This window comes from Anomaloglossus baeobatrachus, chromosome 8, assembly GCF_048569485.1.
Source record: "Anomaloglossus baeobatrachus isolate aAnoBae1 chromosome 8, aAnoBae1.hap1, whole genome shotgun sequence".
NCBI lineage: Eukaryota > Metazoa > Chordata > Amphibia > Anura > Aromobatidae > Anomaloglossus > Anomaloglossus baeobatrachus.
This window is the reverse complement of record NC_134360.1, coordinates 70,089,398-70,104,042: the sequence shown is the minus strand read 5'-3', so window position 1 is coordinate 70,104,042 and position 14,645 is coordinate 70,089,398. Positions and strand designations below refer to the sequence as shown.

Below are 14,645 nucleotides of genomic sequence, written 5' to 3'. Positions count from 1 at the left end.
AGTGATCTCTTATTAACATCATTCCAGAATACTGTATATAAGAGCCCAGGCCATGATGTATAACACTTATTATACTCACCTAGGGGGCGGTCTGGTCTGATGGGTGTTGCTGCTCTCTGTCCGGCACCCCCTACATCTTGTGCTATCGCCATCCTCCTGCCCAGCTCCATGTGCATAATGCGTCCTACGTCATCCACACAGGCATCCGTTGCTCTCCTTGATCTGCCGCCTGAGGGCAGATGAAAGTATTGTAGTGCGTGTGAACGGGCGGTCTTTGCTCTTTCCTTGCGCCTGTGCATTACAGTGCTTTGATCTGCCCTCAGCAGAGCACATCATAGTGCACATGCACAGGAGCGCAATGGCAGCCTGTATGTGAATGACGCAGGGCGCATCATACCCACGGGGCTGTGAATGAGGATGGCCATGGAAGAAAGAAGCATCAGACCGAGGGCAGCGACATCCATCAGACCGGACCGCCCCCTCGGTGAGTATAATAATGGTGATTTTTATATTATACAGAGCGACCTGGGCTCTTATATACAGCAGTCAGAAATACTGTATATAAGGGCTTACTAGTGATGGCTGCAGCTTACAAGGGAAATACCGGATGACAGGTTCCCTTTTTAGTTTTTGGATTCTGTTTTAAATCACTTATTACCAAAGGTCCTTTAATCCAGCTTCTTGCCATGTCTGTCTTTACTAACATGTGAAAGATTGGGTCCTTCTTAACACTCCCTGATACTAGTGCGGTCCTCTAATAGAAGCCACCATTGTATCAAGTCAGTCTGAGGAATATTTAGGAAGGAAGAAATTGCACAATTGACTGGTATTATTGAAAATTGAAAGCGTTTAGAAACTCTGCCACAAATTGGAACCACGTAACGTTACAGAGCGGAGTTGCTGATGATGAGGAGCAGAGGACGAAAGTCGCCAATGCTTTACTGACTCGATAACTGCAAAATCGAAACAGTCTCTGGCGTTAACATTGGCACAGACGTGTGTGACCGGAGCTTCAGGACATGGCCTAGTAGATGCATGAAGCCTTACATTACCAAGCTCAATGTGAGGCATTGGATGCAGGGGTGCACAGCAGCCGACACTGGACCCTGGAGCAGTGGACACGTGTTCTGTGCAGTGACCTGGCGTCTGATGGACGATTCTGGGTAACGTGACCTGCCGGACTGCACGGTGTCTGCTGTAAAGTTTGGAGGAGGAGAGAGAATGTTTTTCACTAATTGGACTTCTTCTGTTGAAGAGAAAATATAAAGTTTCATCTAGGCTGTGTGCCCATCATCAGTGTTTGCAGCGTTCTGGATGTAGCGTGTTTTCGCTGCGTCCAAAACGCTGCATTGTACAGTACAAGCACAGTGGATGGATTTCTAGAAATCCCGTGCCCACTATGCTTGTTTTTTCCGCAGCAAACACTGATCTGCGGTGCAGTTTAACTGGCCGCAGCATGTCAATTGTTTGCTGCAGATTCGCATGCGTCCTTCATAGGGAGAAGACAAGTGAGACACCGCAGCGCACTGATCCCTGATCGTGGGCACATACCCTTATGGATTTGCATGACCGTATTTTCAGTCTGAGTGCTATCCATCAAAAAATCAGACCAATGTTTTTCAATACAGATTAATTATTTTTTCCTCACGATCAAATTTGGCATGTGAAAAACTCGCAGCTTGCACGATTGTCTCTGAATCTGAAGGCTCCTGCCCATTCACATATAGGGGTCTGCGGAAATATTGGATCACGCTTGGATGGTAAAATGGAGAAGGTGGAAAACCTGTTTTTGTTTTTTTTTATTTTTCATTTTCCACTTCCGATAAAAATGAATCCCACTCTGATCAAAGTCTGTTTAGAGAAATTGGACTATTTTTTTTTTTTCCTCAAATGCAGAAAATACAGTGGAGTGAACCCAGCCTTGTTGTATGCTGCCTGCTTTGTGTGTCCCAGCCCGTCTGTGCCCAGGGGCAGAGCAGGGTGCATAAAGGCAGGTTGGGGGGAGTTTGTTTTGGAAGATCTTGACTGGTCGCACAGAGAACTGACCACCTCTCCATCAAAATTGGGATCAACTAGAATGGAGATTTTGCATGTTAATCTTATCCAACATCGGTGTCTGACCTCACAAAAGTGGGATCGAGCATGTTGGAATGTGACATGCTCTATCTTTGCTGTAGATGTGCGGGCCCCATCTCTTGGACCGGCAGCTTTTTCAAGGATGGGACTTGAGAGGCGACTATAGATTTGGGAGCTCCAAAATTTACCAATTGAATGCCCAGTAGCTTTTAGACATGGCGTATCTGATCACTAAACTCTACGTATTCCAGATCGCCCCTCCGATATTGTTCATGGAGAAAAACAAACTCTGCTTCAGAGGAACGTGTAACCCCTCACATAAAGTCTTAATTTAAGGGGAAAAACAAGCCACCTGCCAGTAGTGAGTGGGGTGGGTTATCGTGACACTGTTGTATTTCCTACAAAGACTATAAAAGAGGAAAAGCACATTGTGACTAGAAGTAGCAGCGCTCGCTCCACCTATCCGGGGGGATTTCTTCAGCTGCAGCTCCCTAATACAGCGTGTAACTGAAAGGATCTCTTCTGTTAGCTACGTGAGTGGTCTGAAAATAGAGCGGGCATCTGACCTCACCGTTCCCTGTGCTGAAAGCTGAGCCAATGTGGGGACATTGCATCCAGTATTGGAATCACACAAGGGATTCAATGTCTATAGTTTTTAGCAATCCCCCTCTGCAGTCACCGGAGCCTTTATTTTTATGGTTGTTTTTGCCAGGCTATGTAACTGCAGGGGATATAGCGTCTTTGCTTTAGGAGCTTATTCTAAAGTGTCGTTGCTACATCAAAATTATATATATATATATATATATATATATATATATATATATATATATATATATATATATATATATATATATATATAATTTTTTTTTTTTATGCTTTTCATTAGTTAAGTTGTGCACCACACATTGAATTGAGCATGCAAAATTCTGTCTCCACATAAGTCACACTCGAGTCCATGTAAATATCCGTCCAGGGTGGCACAGCCTTTTCATTCTATTCTTTTAGAGCCAGGGGTGTCAGTCATTTTCACCAAGGGCCCCATGAGTGTTATGGCGCCCTTTAAAGGGCCACTTGTAATTGTAAGGGCTCATGCAGATCTACATGCAACACGGACAAACTGGACAGGGACTATAAGAGAGCTGTCCCTGGGTAGAAGGGCTAAGGGCACTGCCCTTGAGTAAAGGGCTATAAGAGTTGTCCCTGGGCGGCTGGGCTGAGGGCGCCCGTCCCTGGGCGGCTGGGCTGAGGGCGCCCGTCCCTGGGCGGCTGGGCTGATGGCGCCCGTCCCTGGGCGGCTGGGCTGAGGGCGCCCGTCCCTGGGCGGCTGGGCTGAGGGCGCCCGTCCCTGGGCGGCTGGGCTGAGGGCGCCCGTCCCTGGGCGGCTGGGCTGAGGGCGACCGTCCCTGGGCGGCTGGGCTGAGGGCGCCCGTCCCTGGGCGGCTGGGCTGAGGGCGCCCGTCCCTGGCTGATGGTTGGATATGGTGGATATGTTGTACCCAGCCGCTGCCACTATACAGTAGATGGAGCTGTGTAGCTCCGGAACTGAGCAGTTCATTTTTGCTGCTGCAGAGAACAGCCGATCGTTGATGGTGTTCCCCCACTGATCAGGCAGTGATGACCTGTCCTAAATATCAGCCATCAATGTTATACTCTCAGCTTAACCTCTTTAAAAATGTCAGGTATGAACACTTGTTTGCAGCTCGCTGCCTTGGACACTGAGCCCCGCTGCAAGACGGAAGGCCATGTGTTTACAAGCCCTTTTCTATTTAGCAAGTGTTGGTTTGAAGCCGGCTGGGATTGCTGAAACATATTCCCTCCTTATCCTGGCCAGCTTCAGTGCAGTGCTTACAAGCTAGACAGCAGCAGTGGTCGGTCTCCTAGACAACAAGCTGTAAACAAAAAAAAAAGGGGTTTATCTCAAGAACAGCTGCAAATTTTAGAAGGCAGTAAACTGAAGAAATGCTTGTATTTACAAGCACTGTCCGATGATGGCCATCAAATTTGACGGCTGAGTCTTCTTTTCTTGCCTTGAGAGGAGCTGTCGATAGATGTGTTTGCCGGTGACTTACTCCACTGTCCCCTCTTTTCGGAGCAGAGTATCAAATGTATGGTGAAGGGGATTGTGAGCAGCGGCAGGTGCTGCACTGAAGCTGTACGGCCCCTGCGCTCCTCTTGCCACCCCTGAGCATGTCCTCCTCTCAGGACCAATGCTAGTACTCCACTTGTCGTATTATTTTTTTATCTGATGGTTATATAGTTTGTGTAACTTAAACAGCCAACCATTACTTTCCTATCAAATAGCTGTTTACCATCGTCCATCCCCTCATGTCCAAAGTGTAGTGTGGTCTGGCAGCAGTACCAGTGTTTTCTCGCACTGCTGACACAAAAGACCAGGTAACCTGTGATCCAGATAATAGTAGATAACATGTAATGTTTGCTTTTAGCCACAGAATAAAGCCCAGTGTTTTTCTGCCATTTCAATGCTGCCATACCTGTGCGGCTCAGCGGTGATTGTGCTCCGCCACCATCCTGGTTGGTGACTTGTCACGGCGAAGCGTACATGGCCGTGTGTGATCCACACACCGGGGCGAGGCCTGGAGGCAGGAAAAGGTTATGCGTATAGAAGAGGATGGATTTTAGTATTAAAAGATGAGCCGCTAATTCATCTAATAAAGTAGGGTATTATTTCTCTTTAGTAATAAATCTGTCGTCCTATACCTAGAAATATTTTGATTGCATCCAACTTTTTTGGGGATTTTTTTTCTATATGGCTATAGAATAAGAACTTTATTTCTATAGTGCCATCATATTCAACCGCACTTTACAAAGCTGAAAAAAGTGATCAAGAAAGAAGAAAACTCAGTCTAGCACCACCGAGCCATGGCACGTGACTAGTCATAGTAGCCAAAGCAAACACCCATTTGCAAACACTGTTTCAGAGTTTTTGCCGTTCATCAGTGTGGAGTGCAGGGTCTTGATGGCTTTGATACAGCACTGATGAGTACTTGTTCTCACTTAAGAGTTTTGAAGGGAAATTGGTCACCAGGTGTTTTTTTTTTTTTTTTTTTTTTTTTTATACCTAATGTGAGAGCAGCATAATGTAGAGACAGACACCCTGATTCCAGCGATGTGTCAATTACTGGGCTTCTTGATGTAATTTTAATAAAATAAATGATTTATCTGCAGGATATTGGCTATAGGACTTGTAATTTTGCTGCCAGGTAGTCCTCCATATTCATGAGCTCTGTATAACTCCACCCACACCACTGATTGGCAGCTTTCTGCCTATGCACAGTGTACACAGGAAGCTGCCAATTAGTGGTGTGGGCGGAGTTCTACAGAGATCAGCACTGTTAAATCTTCAGCGGATAAAAGAGAGATTTCATCAAAACTAGAGCAAGCAGCCCAGTAAGTGACACATAGCTGGAATCGGGGTCTCTGCCCCTACATCATACTGCTCTCAGATGGGGAACAAAAACCTGGTGACAGATGTGTGTTTTACCCTTTTTGGTCTTTTTGCACAGGGGTGGGGGGGTACAAAAGGGGCTAAAACACAATGTTCCTGAAGTTTAGCAATCCTGCACATGGCTCAAGCCACACGGAAACCTACTTAGTGGAGGTGTACCCATCATGGTACTACCTAAATGCTCTAGATTGGTTGGGGGGAGGTCTAAGACCCCAACAGGTCACTCAAGATTGTGCAGTGCAACTCAAGCTCAGTTTTATGACCCCTTCGATCTATCGCACATTGAAGGGGGCATAGCATATTAAAACAAATGTTAACGATGGGTACACTTTTAGACCCCTAGGGAATAGTTCTAACTTCAGGGGAATGTTTACGTTGGAAATATAACTTTTTTACGTGTTTCTTTATCTTTTAATGGGTCGGTGGGTTCCGTGCCTCAGCGATCAGCGTCTGTGCTTTAATTGTTTTTACACATTGATTTTTCCACTTCACAGCAAGTTGACCAGAGTTCAGAAGATGCCATCATTTGTCTATGGCATCAGAACCTCACACAGCTCTTCAGTGAGGCCCCTTTCACACATCCGTTTTTTGACATCAGTCACAATCCGTCGAATTTTGCAAAACACAGATCCAGCGCTGGAGCCGTTTTTTTTCCTCCTTGACTTGAATTAGTGATGTGTGAAAAGGGCCTAAGACCCAAGGAGGTTGGATGGATATGTGCTCCATTCTGTGTATCGGGATGTTTATCACCACCACTGACCCACAGTTAAGCACAACGATCAGTGTCAGCTCACCTATGTCACCGGGTTCCCATAATCACACGGAATAAAGCTTCGCTTGGAAGGAAACTGTATCAAAAAGGAAGCAGAATTTCCAGCTATACAGAGGAGATGCAATAGAATAAAACTTCCAATTTTTCCATTACCTTTGTCATGCAAACAGACCAGTACAAGAAATGTAGGGAAATTAAAAAAACGACGCATTTCAGGTATGCATTATGCATGGTTATTTATGTTCTCCTGCATGAATGGAAATTCTGCTTCCTTTTCTGTCCAAGTGACCCAGTCTGTCCTCAATTTTGGGTGCAGATTGTCCCCTCCTTCAGAGTTTTGTTGTGCAGGATTCAATCTGATCCAAGAATCCCTAATCGATCCGGGATCTGTTAAAGCTGTAACCCCAGTGTTGTCACACTAAATCCTGCCCTGTTCAGCTGAAAAATATTCACATTTTTTTTGCCTGTAGTCATTGTAATATTTGGCAGCTTAACTCAATCTCTTGTTATAGAAACTTTCGAAGAAAAATTCTCAGGTATCCTCATTTATGTATCTGTAGAGTTCTTATAGCAAGTCCTGGAAGAGGCTGCCGATACGATCTGTCTGCTCGCCTGGGGTATTTTGGCTGGTAAACCTTGTCTGGCATGTTGTATGGTGACCTCAGATGATGCGGCGCACACTGCTGGGTGTGGTTACTCCGGCGTAATCTTCCCCGGGCAGACTGATCTGTGCAGATGCAGATAGTATAAGCTCCTCTCTGCACTAAGTACTTACTAATGTATGAGCTGAAGCCGGCCGCACACACCACACGATTGTCAGCCATTTTTTACTCTTCATTTTCCTCCCTAACTCTGCTAGTTTGGCTTATTTTCAAGGCTGTGTGCTACTTCTCCCAAATTATGTATTTCTCACTGCCGTGGTCATATACGTGGGCCGGTTACTTTGCGTGGAACAGCCAATTAATGGGACTGCTCTCTAAAATGAGATCTGGATTCTGTTGGCAGCGCTCCACACTTTAGGCTTTTTATCTTTTGACTAACTTTTCCAATGTTTTTACAGTTAAATAAGGAAACAAAATGTTCCCGGAGCATTGTAATAGACTGATATGCCCATATATAATGTTACAAAGACTCCTATGTGCTTGAAATGGCGAGAAAGGAAAATGTGTATGATCCTGCGCTGACATCAGATTGGTGAAGCCATGCAATAGTGAAGTTAGTAGTTTATTCAGGCTACGCGTTTCGAAGTCTCTGACGTCTTCATCAGGACTTTAGCTAAACAAGTCGAAGATTTCGAAACGCGTAGACTATATTAACAATTACAAATTCTCATGGCTTCATTACTCTGCCGGCAGCGCAGGATCATACACCTTTTCCTTCCTCACTATATGGTCGGCTCGTAGAGCCTGTGGAACTACAGCAGCTGTCATTTACATGCCCTTCACATTTACCTTGAGGTGAGAACATAGAACAGCACCTCAATTTCTATTCCCAGATAGGAGCCATTGCGCTTTTTCATTTCAGCTGTAATAGCTGATGGGGTGTCACTGTCGTCTCTCTATTAGAGTTTAGTGACATGTTTCAGTTCTGAGTCTTGCTTATCCTTATGAGGGATCTGCTATTTAAATGTATTCCCTTTTCCCTTGGGAAAGAGAGGGTTAATCTGTGTTCCCTGCTAGCAAGCAGGCTCATTACGATCTCAGGTGTTCCAGTTTGGACCACTCCCAGTTCCTTTATATACCCGCTGCTACCAGCAGAGGGTGCCGGTTATTCTCATTCATTTGGATGCTTGGCCTGGAGGTGAAAGGAGCTGGTGGAGCCCTCTCTTAAAGTTCCTTTGCTGGCTTCAGTCTTGGGTCTGCATCAGTTCGTGGTTGTTTTCCCCCTGTCAGTCTTCCTCCCCTGGTGTGTTGCTTCAGTGCAGCGGTGGGACTAGTAATCGTTACCTACCCACTCACTAGCCATGACTATTGTTGGCTTACTCAGGGTTTTAGGTTTCTGGTCAGTGACAGGCGAGGAACCTGTATAGGGACTGCCTAGGAGTGCAGGGCACAGTGGTAGGAAAGGGAAGGGGTTGTCCATCTTCCCTCACTAGGGCTCACCGTTGTGAGTGTCCCCGGTGTACCCCTCGCTTGTCGTGGTGCTACTCCTGTTTAGTTGTATGTTTGGCCTCGCGCCAAGCTCTCCCCAGTTTGTGTTGTGACATGGGGGAACACTTGTTTTGCTAGGCCCCTTTGTACATCTGTACAGTAGGCTTAGCCAAGAGTACAAGTGTTTTTAATGGGGAACAGGGAAAGAAAGCCCCTGCGCAACAACAATGGCAGCTTGTTGTGTCCTGTCAATAGAGGATTGGGCTTTTAAAACCAATATGCCCCATCCCCCTGATCCCATCCACATTAAAGTTTGTTCCTGGGTCTGCAAACTTTGATGTAATATGTATGAAGCAATATATAGAAGCCAAAGTTGCTGCGCATCTATATCAGTGTTTCCCAAACTCCAGTCCTCGTGGCCCCCAACAAGTCATGTTTTCAGGATGTCCTTGCTATTGAACAGGTGATGGAATCATTATCAAGGCATCACCTGTGCTATATGAAGGAAATCCTGAAAACATGACTTGTTGGGGGTCGTGAGGACTGGAGTTTGGGAAACGCTGATCTAAAGTCTGACTAGAGCAGACATCCCTTGATAAGCTACGACCTGAAACATGTAGATGCTTGTTATTTACTGAACCGTAGGTCTTCCCAGTCCAGCCCCTGCAAAATTAGATGTAGTATCTGCTAGACTGCTGGGAAGAGTACTTCCCTTTATGCATTTGTCTGGATAGAAGGTCTAATAGCTTATTACAATCTCCCTTACTTAGGCTACTTTCACACATCCGGTTTGAGCCCTGCGGCTCAATCCGGCTGTGAAAACTATGCAACGGATGCGGTGAAAACACCGCATCCTTTGCATCAGTTTTTACATGCGGCCGGTCCGGTTTTTTCCGGTTGCGGCATGCTACTGAGCATGCGCAGTGGAAAATACCGCATGCGGCGACCGGATGCGGTTTTTTCCGCATCGCGCCGCATCCGGCCTCCATAGGGATGCATTGAAAAATGCGCCGCAGCGGCCGGATGCGGCGCGATGCGGTGTTTTTTGCCGGAGCAAAAAACGTTGCAGGGTACGTTCGATCCGGCCGCCGCATCGGCTAAATCTGCCGCATGCGGCAAAAACCGGACCGAACGCAAGCCCCTACGGCACAATGCGGCACTAATGTAAGTCAATGCAAAAAAAACCGCAATCGGCGTTACAAAAGCCGGTTGCGGTTTTTCTGCAGAACGCCGTATTGTGCCGCAGAGCAAAAATCCGGATGTGTGAAAGTACCCTAAGCCATTTAGTGGCGGACTGTTGTGCAGAAACCACTGCCTCTGGTTAGAGTATTACCAGAAGACTCGGAAAGTAATATAACTGTCCGTAATGATGGAGGGTTACTTTAAGGCGTTTTCCCATCCTAATCTTTTTGGGTTCCCGCATTGCCATTTCAAAACTGAAGGTATTGATGTCGTAATGTCAATCAGCAATTTAAAGATCTGATTTAAAGGGACGGTCTCTTCTTCTAAAATCAATACAATTCCAAAGTGCTTATTGGAAGCAACTTGGCAATGGCTCATATTTTAAAATCCTCTTTTGTTCTCAATAGGAGAGATTTTTAATTTTGTGTACTGCTCGTTGCCTAGGTTACCAACCACCTCTGCAATCTATCAGAGGTGGCCAGTCTCTGTGTTATAGGGGTAACCATGGCTACTCTGAAGCTGTCTGGATCCGGCGAGCTTCACAGCCCCTGTACTCCTCCCGTGCTGCAGAGGCAAAGCGGCCTTTACTTGCAGCACTGGAGAGAGCACCGTTCAGGCCAACGCTGCAACCTGATCTGTCAGTCATAAGGAACGCACTGCCCTCCCAGCACCCGAAAATAGAACCCCTGTAATCATGGGCTACGGAGCCCCTCTGCCTTCTCCTAAACAACCACAAACACAACCTGGATTTTAGTCTCTTATTCCATCATGCATATGGCCAAATCGTATCGGTCATCTGATTCTATCGTTCTATAATATATATATATTTTTTTCTTTTTGTATTCTTTTGCTGTTTTGGTCACATTTCTTTTTATTCCTATTTTACGGTTGTCCATTTATCGATCGTTGTGACTCAGAAACAAGGATATGACTAAACTTTACTCTTTTCTTAATGTTGTCCTCATTTTTGCTTTTTTTTTTTTTCAGAGAGAAGGAGCAAGAAAGGGAAGAACAGTTAATGGAAGACAAGAAAAGGAAGAAAGAGGATAAGAAGAAGAAAGACGCTGCTCAGAAGGTAGCTGTTTCCAGCAGACATGCTGCTTATTCTCAGGTTTTCTCTGGAAAAATCTGTCCCTGAAACTTTTGTTCATTTTGTGTGTCAGATAGCAATATGGCTTCTCTTCTTAACCATCTGTTTTGGTAGAAAGCAGAACTGTTGAATATGAAGTATTGCACCACCACCTCCCAGCGCTGGACGCAGATGGAGGCTCTGTTCACACCGGAGTTGTGACTTCCATCTTTCTGCTGTATTCTAGTAGAACAGAAATTGAATCATTGTTAAACTGGATTTGTAACAGTACGCAGGGCTTATACTGCATCCAATAAAGGGACATACAATGTAAACTTGATGGACGAGTAAAGGACACCAATACTTTCATCATTTAGGAGTAGAACAATGTCACTCTGTGTCATTTTCACCGCTTAAAGATGCTTTACTCACTTTAATCTCAGCTGGTCTCTTTATTTTATGTTGTCGGTCACCAGCTTGTCCCATGTGACCAGGAGTATATTGGAGACAGCTTCTGCCGTCTCATATCCCGTCTCTATTCACCCATCCATGCAATCATCCATCTACTCAACCATCCATCTACCCATCCATCCTTCCTTTCTTCCATCCATCTACCCGTCCATCCTTCCTTTCTTCCATCCATCTACCCGTCCATCCTTCCTTTCTTCCATCCATCTACCCATCCATCCTTCCTGCCTTCCATCCATCTACCCGTCCTGCCTTCCATCCATCTACCCGTCCTGCCTTCCATCCATCTACCCGTCCTGCCTTCCATCCATCTACCCGTCCTGCCTTCCATCCATCTACCCGTCCTGCCTTCCATCCATCTACCCGTCCTGCCTTCCATCCATCTACCCGTCCTGCCTTCCATCCATCTACCCGTCCTGCCTTCCATCCATCTACCCGTCCTGCCTTCCATCCATCTACCCGTCCTGCCTTCCATCCATCTACCCGTCCTGCCTTCCATCCATCTACCCGTCCTGCCTTCCATCCATCTACCCGTCCTGCCTTCCATCCATCTACCCGTCTACCCAATTTCTCTGTTTTCTACATGAATTTTTCCTCTGTTCCTAGAAATAAAAAAGCAACTCAAAATGCAGTAGTGATCATATCGTATATAATTGTACTGGATTCTCGAGCGTGCCGGCATAGCTGCAGCTCCGGCTATCCTCATCCCTGACCTCCGGGCATGAGATGAGCAGTGGGCAGATGGGCAGTCAGCATATTGCACATACTTTCCATTCATTTCTTCCCACTCTCAGGGTTTTTGTATCCTTGGCTTTTCGGGGTTTTAACAAGTTTCTGCACAAAATAAACTGCACAAAATGAATTGTATGTGTGCCTAAATCTGCCTCGAAAAGCAAATACACTGCATGTCAGAGTGGCCACTCACCAGATTGCATGTCAGAGTGGCCACTCACCAGCTTGTAAGCACTTCTGGCTGCATCAGAATCTTATCTGGGACCTGCAGCAAATCTTGCAGGGTCATAAGAAAAGCTATGGGGGGGAGGGGGTCAGCGTGTCTGTATAAATGGTCTTAAATTGTCGTAACGTTTGTATTTCTTTGGATGTACAATCAATCATTCTATCCTGCTGGTATAGTGCCAGCGTATTGTGCAGCGCTGTGGAGAATTTCTCGTCATTCACATTAAGCCCGGTCTCCAATATTAATACTAATCTCCTCTCCCCATCACATGTGCTCTGGCCAATGTTCCTAGGAAGCCAAATCACTTACCAGTATGTTTATGCAGTGTGGGAGGAAACCCGCAGAAATCTGGGCCCTGAGAAGAAGCCATCACTAACTTGTGTTCAGACAGCGCCAATCCGCTCAAAGTTCCTCTTCAAAAATGCTTGGAAAACTGTCATTTCTACGGGAAATATCCTTTTGATTTTCATATAAGGGATTGTTTTTTCAAGTTGTTTTTTTTTTTTTTTTTTTTGCTGAAGAGGTTTTGAAGAATACCCGGTGCTGTAAACTAAGGCTGCTTTCACACATCCGTTTTTTGCTGAGCGGCACAATACGGCGCTTTGCAGAAAAAACGCAACAGTTTTTTTGGGTTTTTTTTTTTTTGCCGCCAGATGCGTTTTTTTCCCGCATAGACTTGCATTAGCGCCGTATTGTGCCACATGGTCTTGCGTTGCGTCTGGTTTTTGCCGGATGCGGCATATTTTGCCCATGCGGTGGCCAGATGGAACGTTGCCTGGCACGTTTTTGTGCGGCGAAAAAAAATGCATTGCGCCGGATCCAGCGCGATGCGGCGCAGTTTACAATGCAAGCCTATGGACGCCGGATGCGTTTTTTTGAACTGCGCATGCAGTATCAAGTATCAGTATCAAGCCGCATCCTCAAAAAGCGGACGGGCCGCATGGAAAAGCTTATGCAACGGATCCGGTTTTTTCGCCGCATCCGTTGCATAGGTTTTTGAGCCGGATTGAGCCGCAGTGCAAAAACCGGATGTGTGAAAGCAGCCTAAGCAATGTCCAACCACAAGGCTACAAAATAGACACAAAACTTTTAAAACCTCTTCAAAATGATTTTGGTGAAATAAAACATCATTCGAAAACTTCCCTAAATAGGAATATTTCAAGAAGAGGTTTCTGCTTGGTGTTCTCAATCACATGGTTGCAGCAGCCAATCACTTCATGTGACCAAAGAAGCCAGTGATTGACTGCAGCCGTCATATGACCAACGCGGATGTGATGTCTCTACTGCAGATCATCAGAGGGCAGTGCTGTAGCGAATCGTGATTAACCAAGAAAGAAATACAGTGGACCCCTGGATGACGAGCATAATTGGTTCCGGGACTGTGCTCTTAAACCAAGTTACTCTTATATCAAAGCGAATTTTGCCATAGGAAATAATTGAAATGCAGACAATTCGTTCCACAACCCAAAAATATTTACTGTATTTATACAAACTTCTTAAAATAATGTACTGTATTCATATAATTATTACAGTACACTGATACAAAATACTGTACAGTAAAAAACATATGAAACAAATTAAACTGCACGTTCCCTTAAAATAGAATTGTTGGTGTGTGGGAGGTACTTTATAGAGAGCAAATGATGTATAAATATGACAACCTTTATTGTACAATGCACAAAAAAACACCCCCCCAAATCTATTCTCTCCAAAGTAATGGTATACTGTATACAGTGCGTATGTACAGAAAATTACCTCCAGAGCGGGTCGGAACATGGTAAAAGGACAGAAGCGGAAGTGTGCACGGTGAGTATTTGCTCTTATTGTAAAGCATTGCTCTTAAACCAAGTTACAAATTTTTAATAAGCTTTGCTTGTCTTGCAAAACGCTCTCAAACCAAGTTACTCTTAATCCAAAGTCCCACTGTACTTGTCTTATCATTCTTCTTGTCAAGCAACTTATTGAAAATCCCTCACCACCCCCTAAAGGCTTCTCAATTGATCCTTTGGTGCAGGTTGGCCTTTCTTTACGTCGGGGAAGGAAAGCCTGGGCTTGTACTCTTTATTCAGTGCTTTTGGATGCACATGTCCAACTGTTCAATGTTTTAGGACTTTCTACTCAACTTGCTGTTCTCTAACAAGATACTTAATGGCAAAATTCACAGAAGGTGTTTGCATGAATTGCAAAATACATTTTAGGGTTCAATTAGGATTGGCATTAAACAGTTTTCCTCATCATGCAGCTCACGTTTGGACATCATGAGACCAAGACGACACCTAACACTTGATCAGCAGTACCGTGCCATTGCGAGGCTTAAAGCAGAATGTTCCCAGATGGAAGTAAGCACTGAGCTTGGATCATCACAAAGTGTCATTAGCAGGTTGCAACAGAGATACAGAGAGACTGGAAGAGTCACAGGCAGAGAACTGGACGTCCTTCTGCCACGTCCTACACTGATGACTGCTTCATTGTGAACACTGCCCTTCTGAACTGGTGAATGCCACACAACTCCAGGCACATCTAAGGGAGGTGATAGGCATCCAAGTGCCATGTTCGACCATTCC

General features: G+C 45.3%; 1 protein-coding gene across 1 annotated transcript in view; it reads left to right on the top strand.

Annotated features, from left to right (window-relative positions):
• TNRC6B (trinucleotide repeat containing adaptor 6B) overlaps nt 1-14,645 on the top strand; it is a 189,137-nt gene that overhangs the window by 40,407 nt on the left and 134,085 nt on the right. The window contains exon 3 of the mRNA XM_075321778.1: nt 10,574-10,661. Coding sequence (XP_075177893.1) covers nt 10,574-10,661 — 88 coding nt within the window. The remainder of the gene's footprint in view (nt 1-10,573; nt 10,662-14,645) is intronic.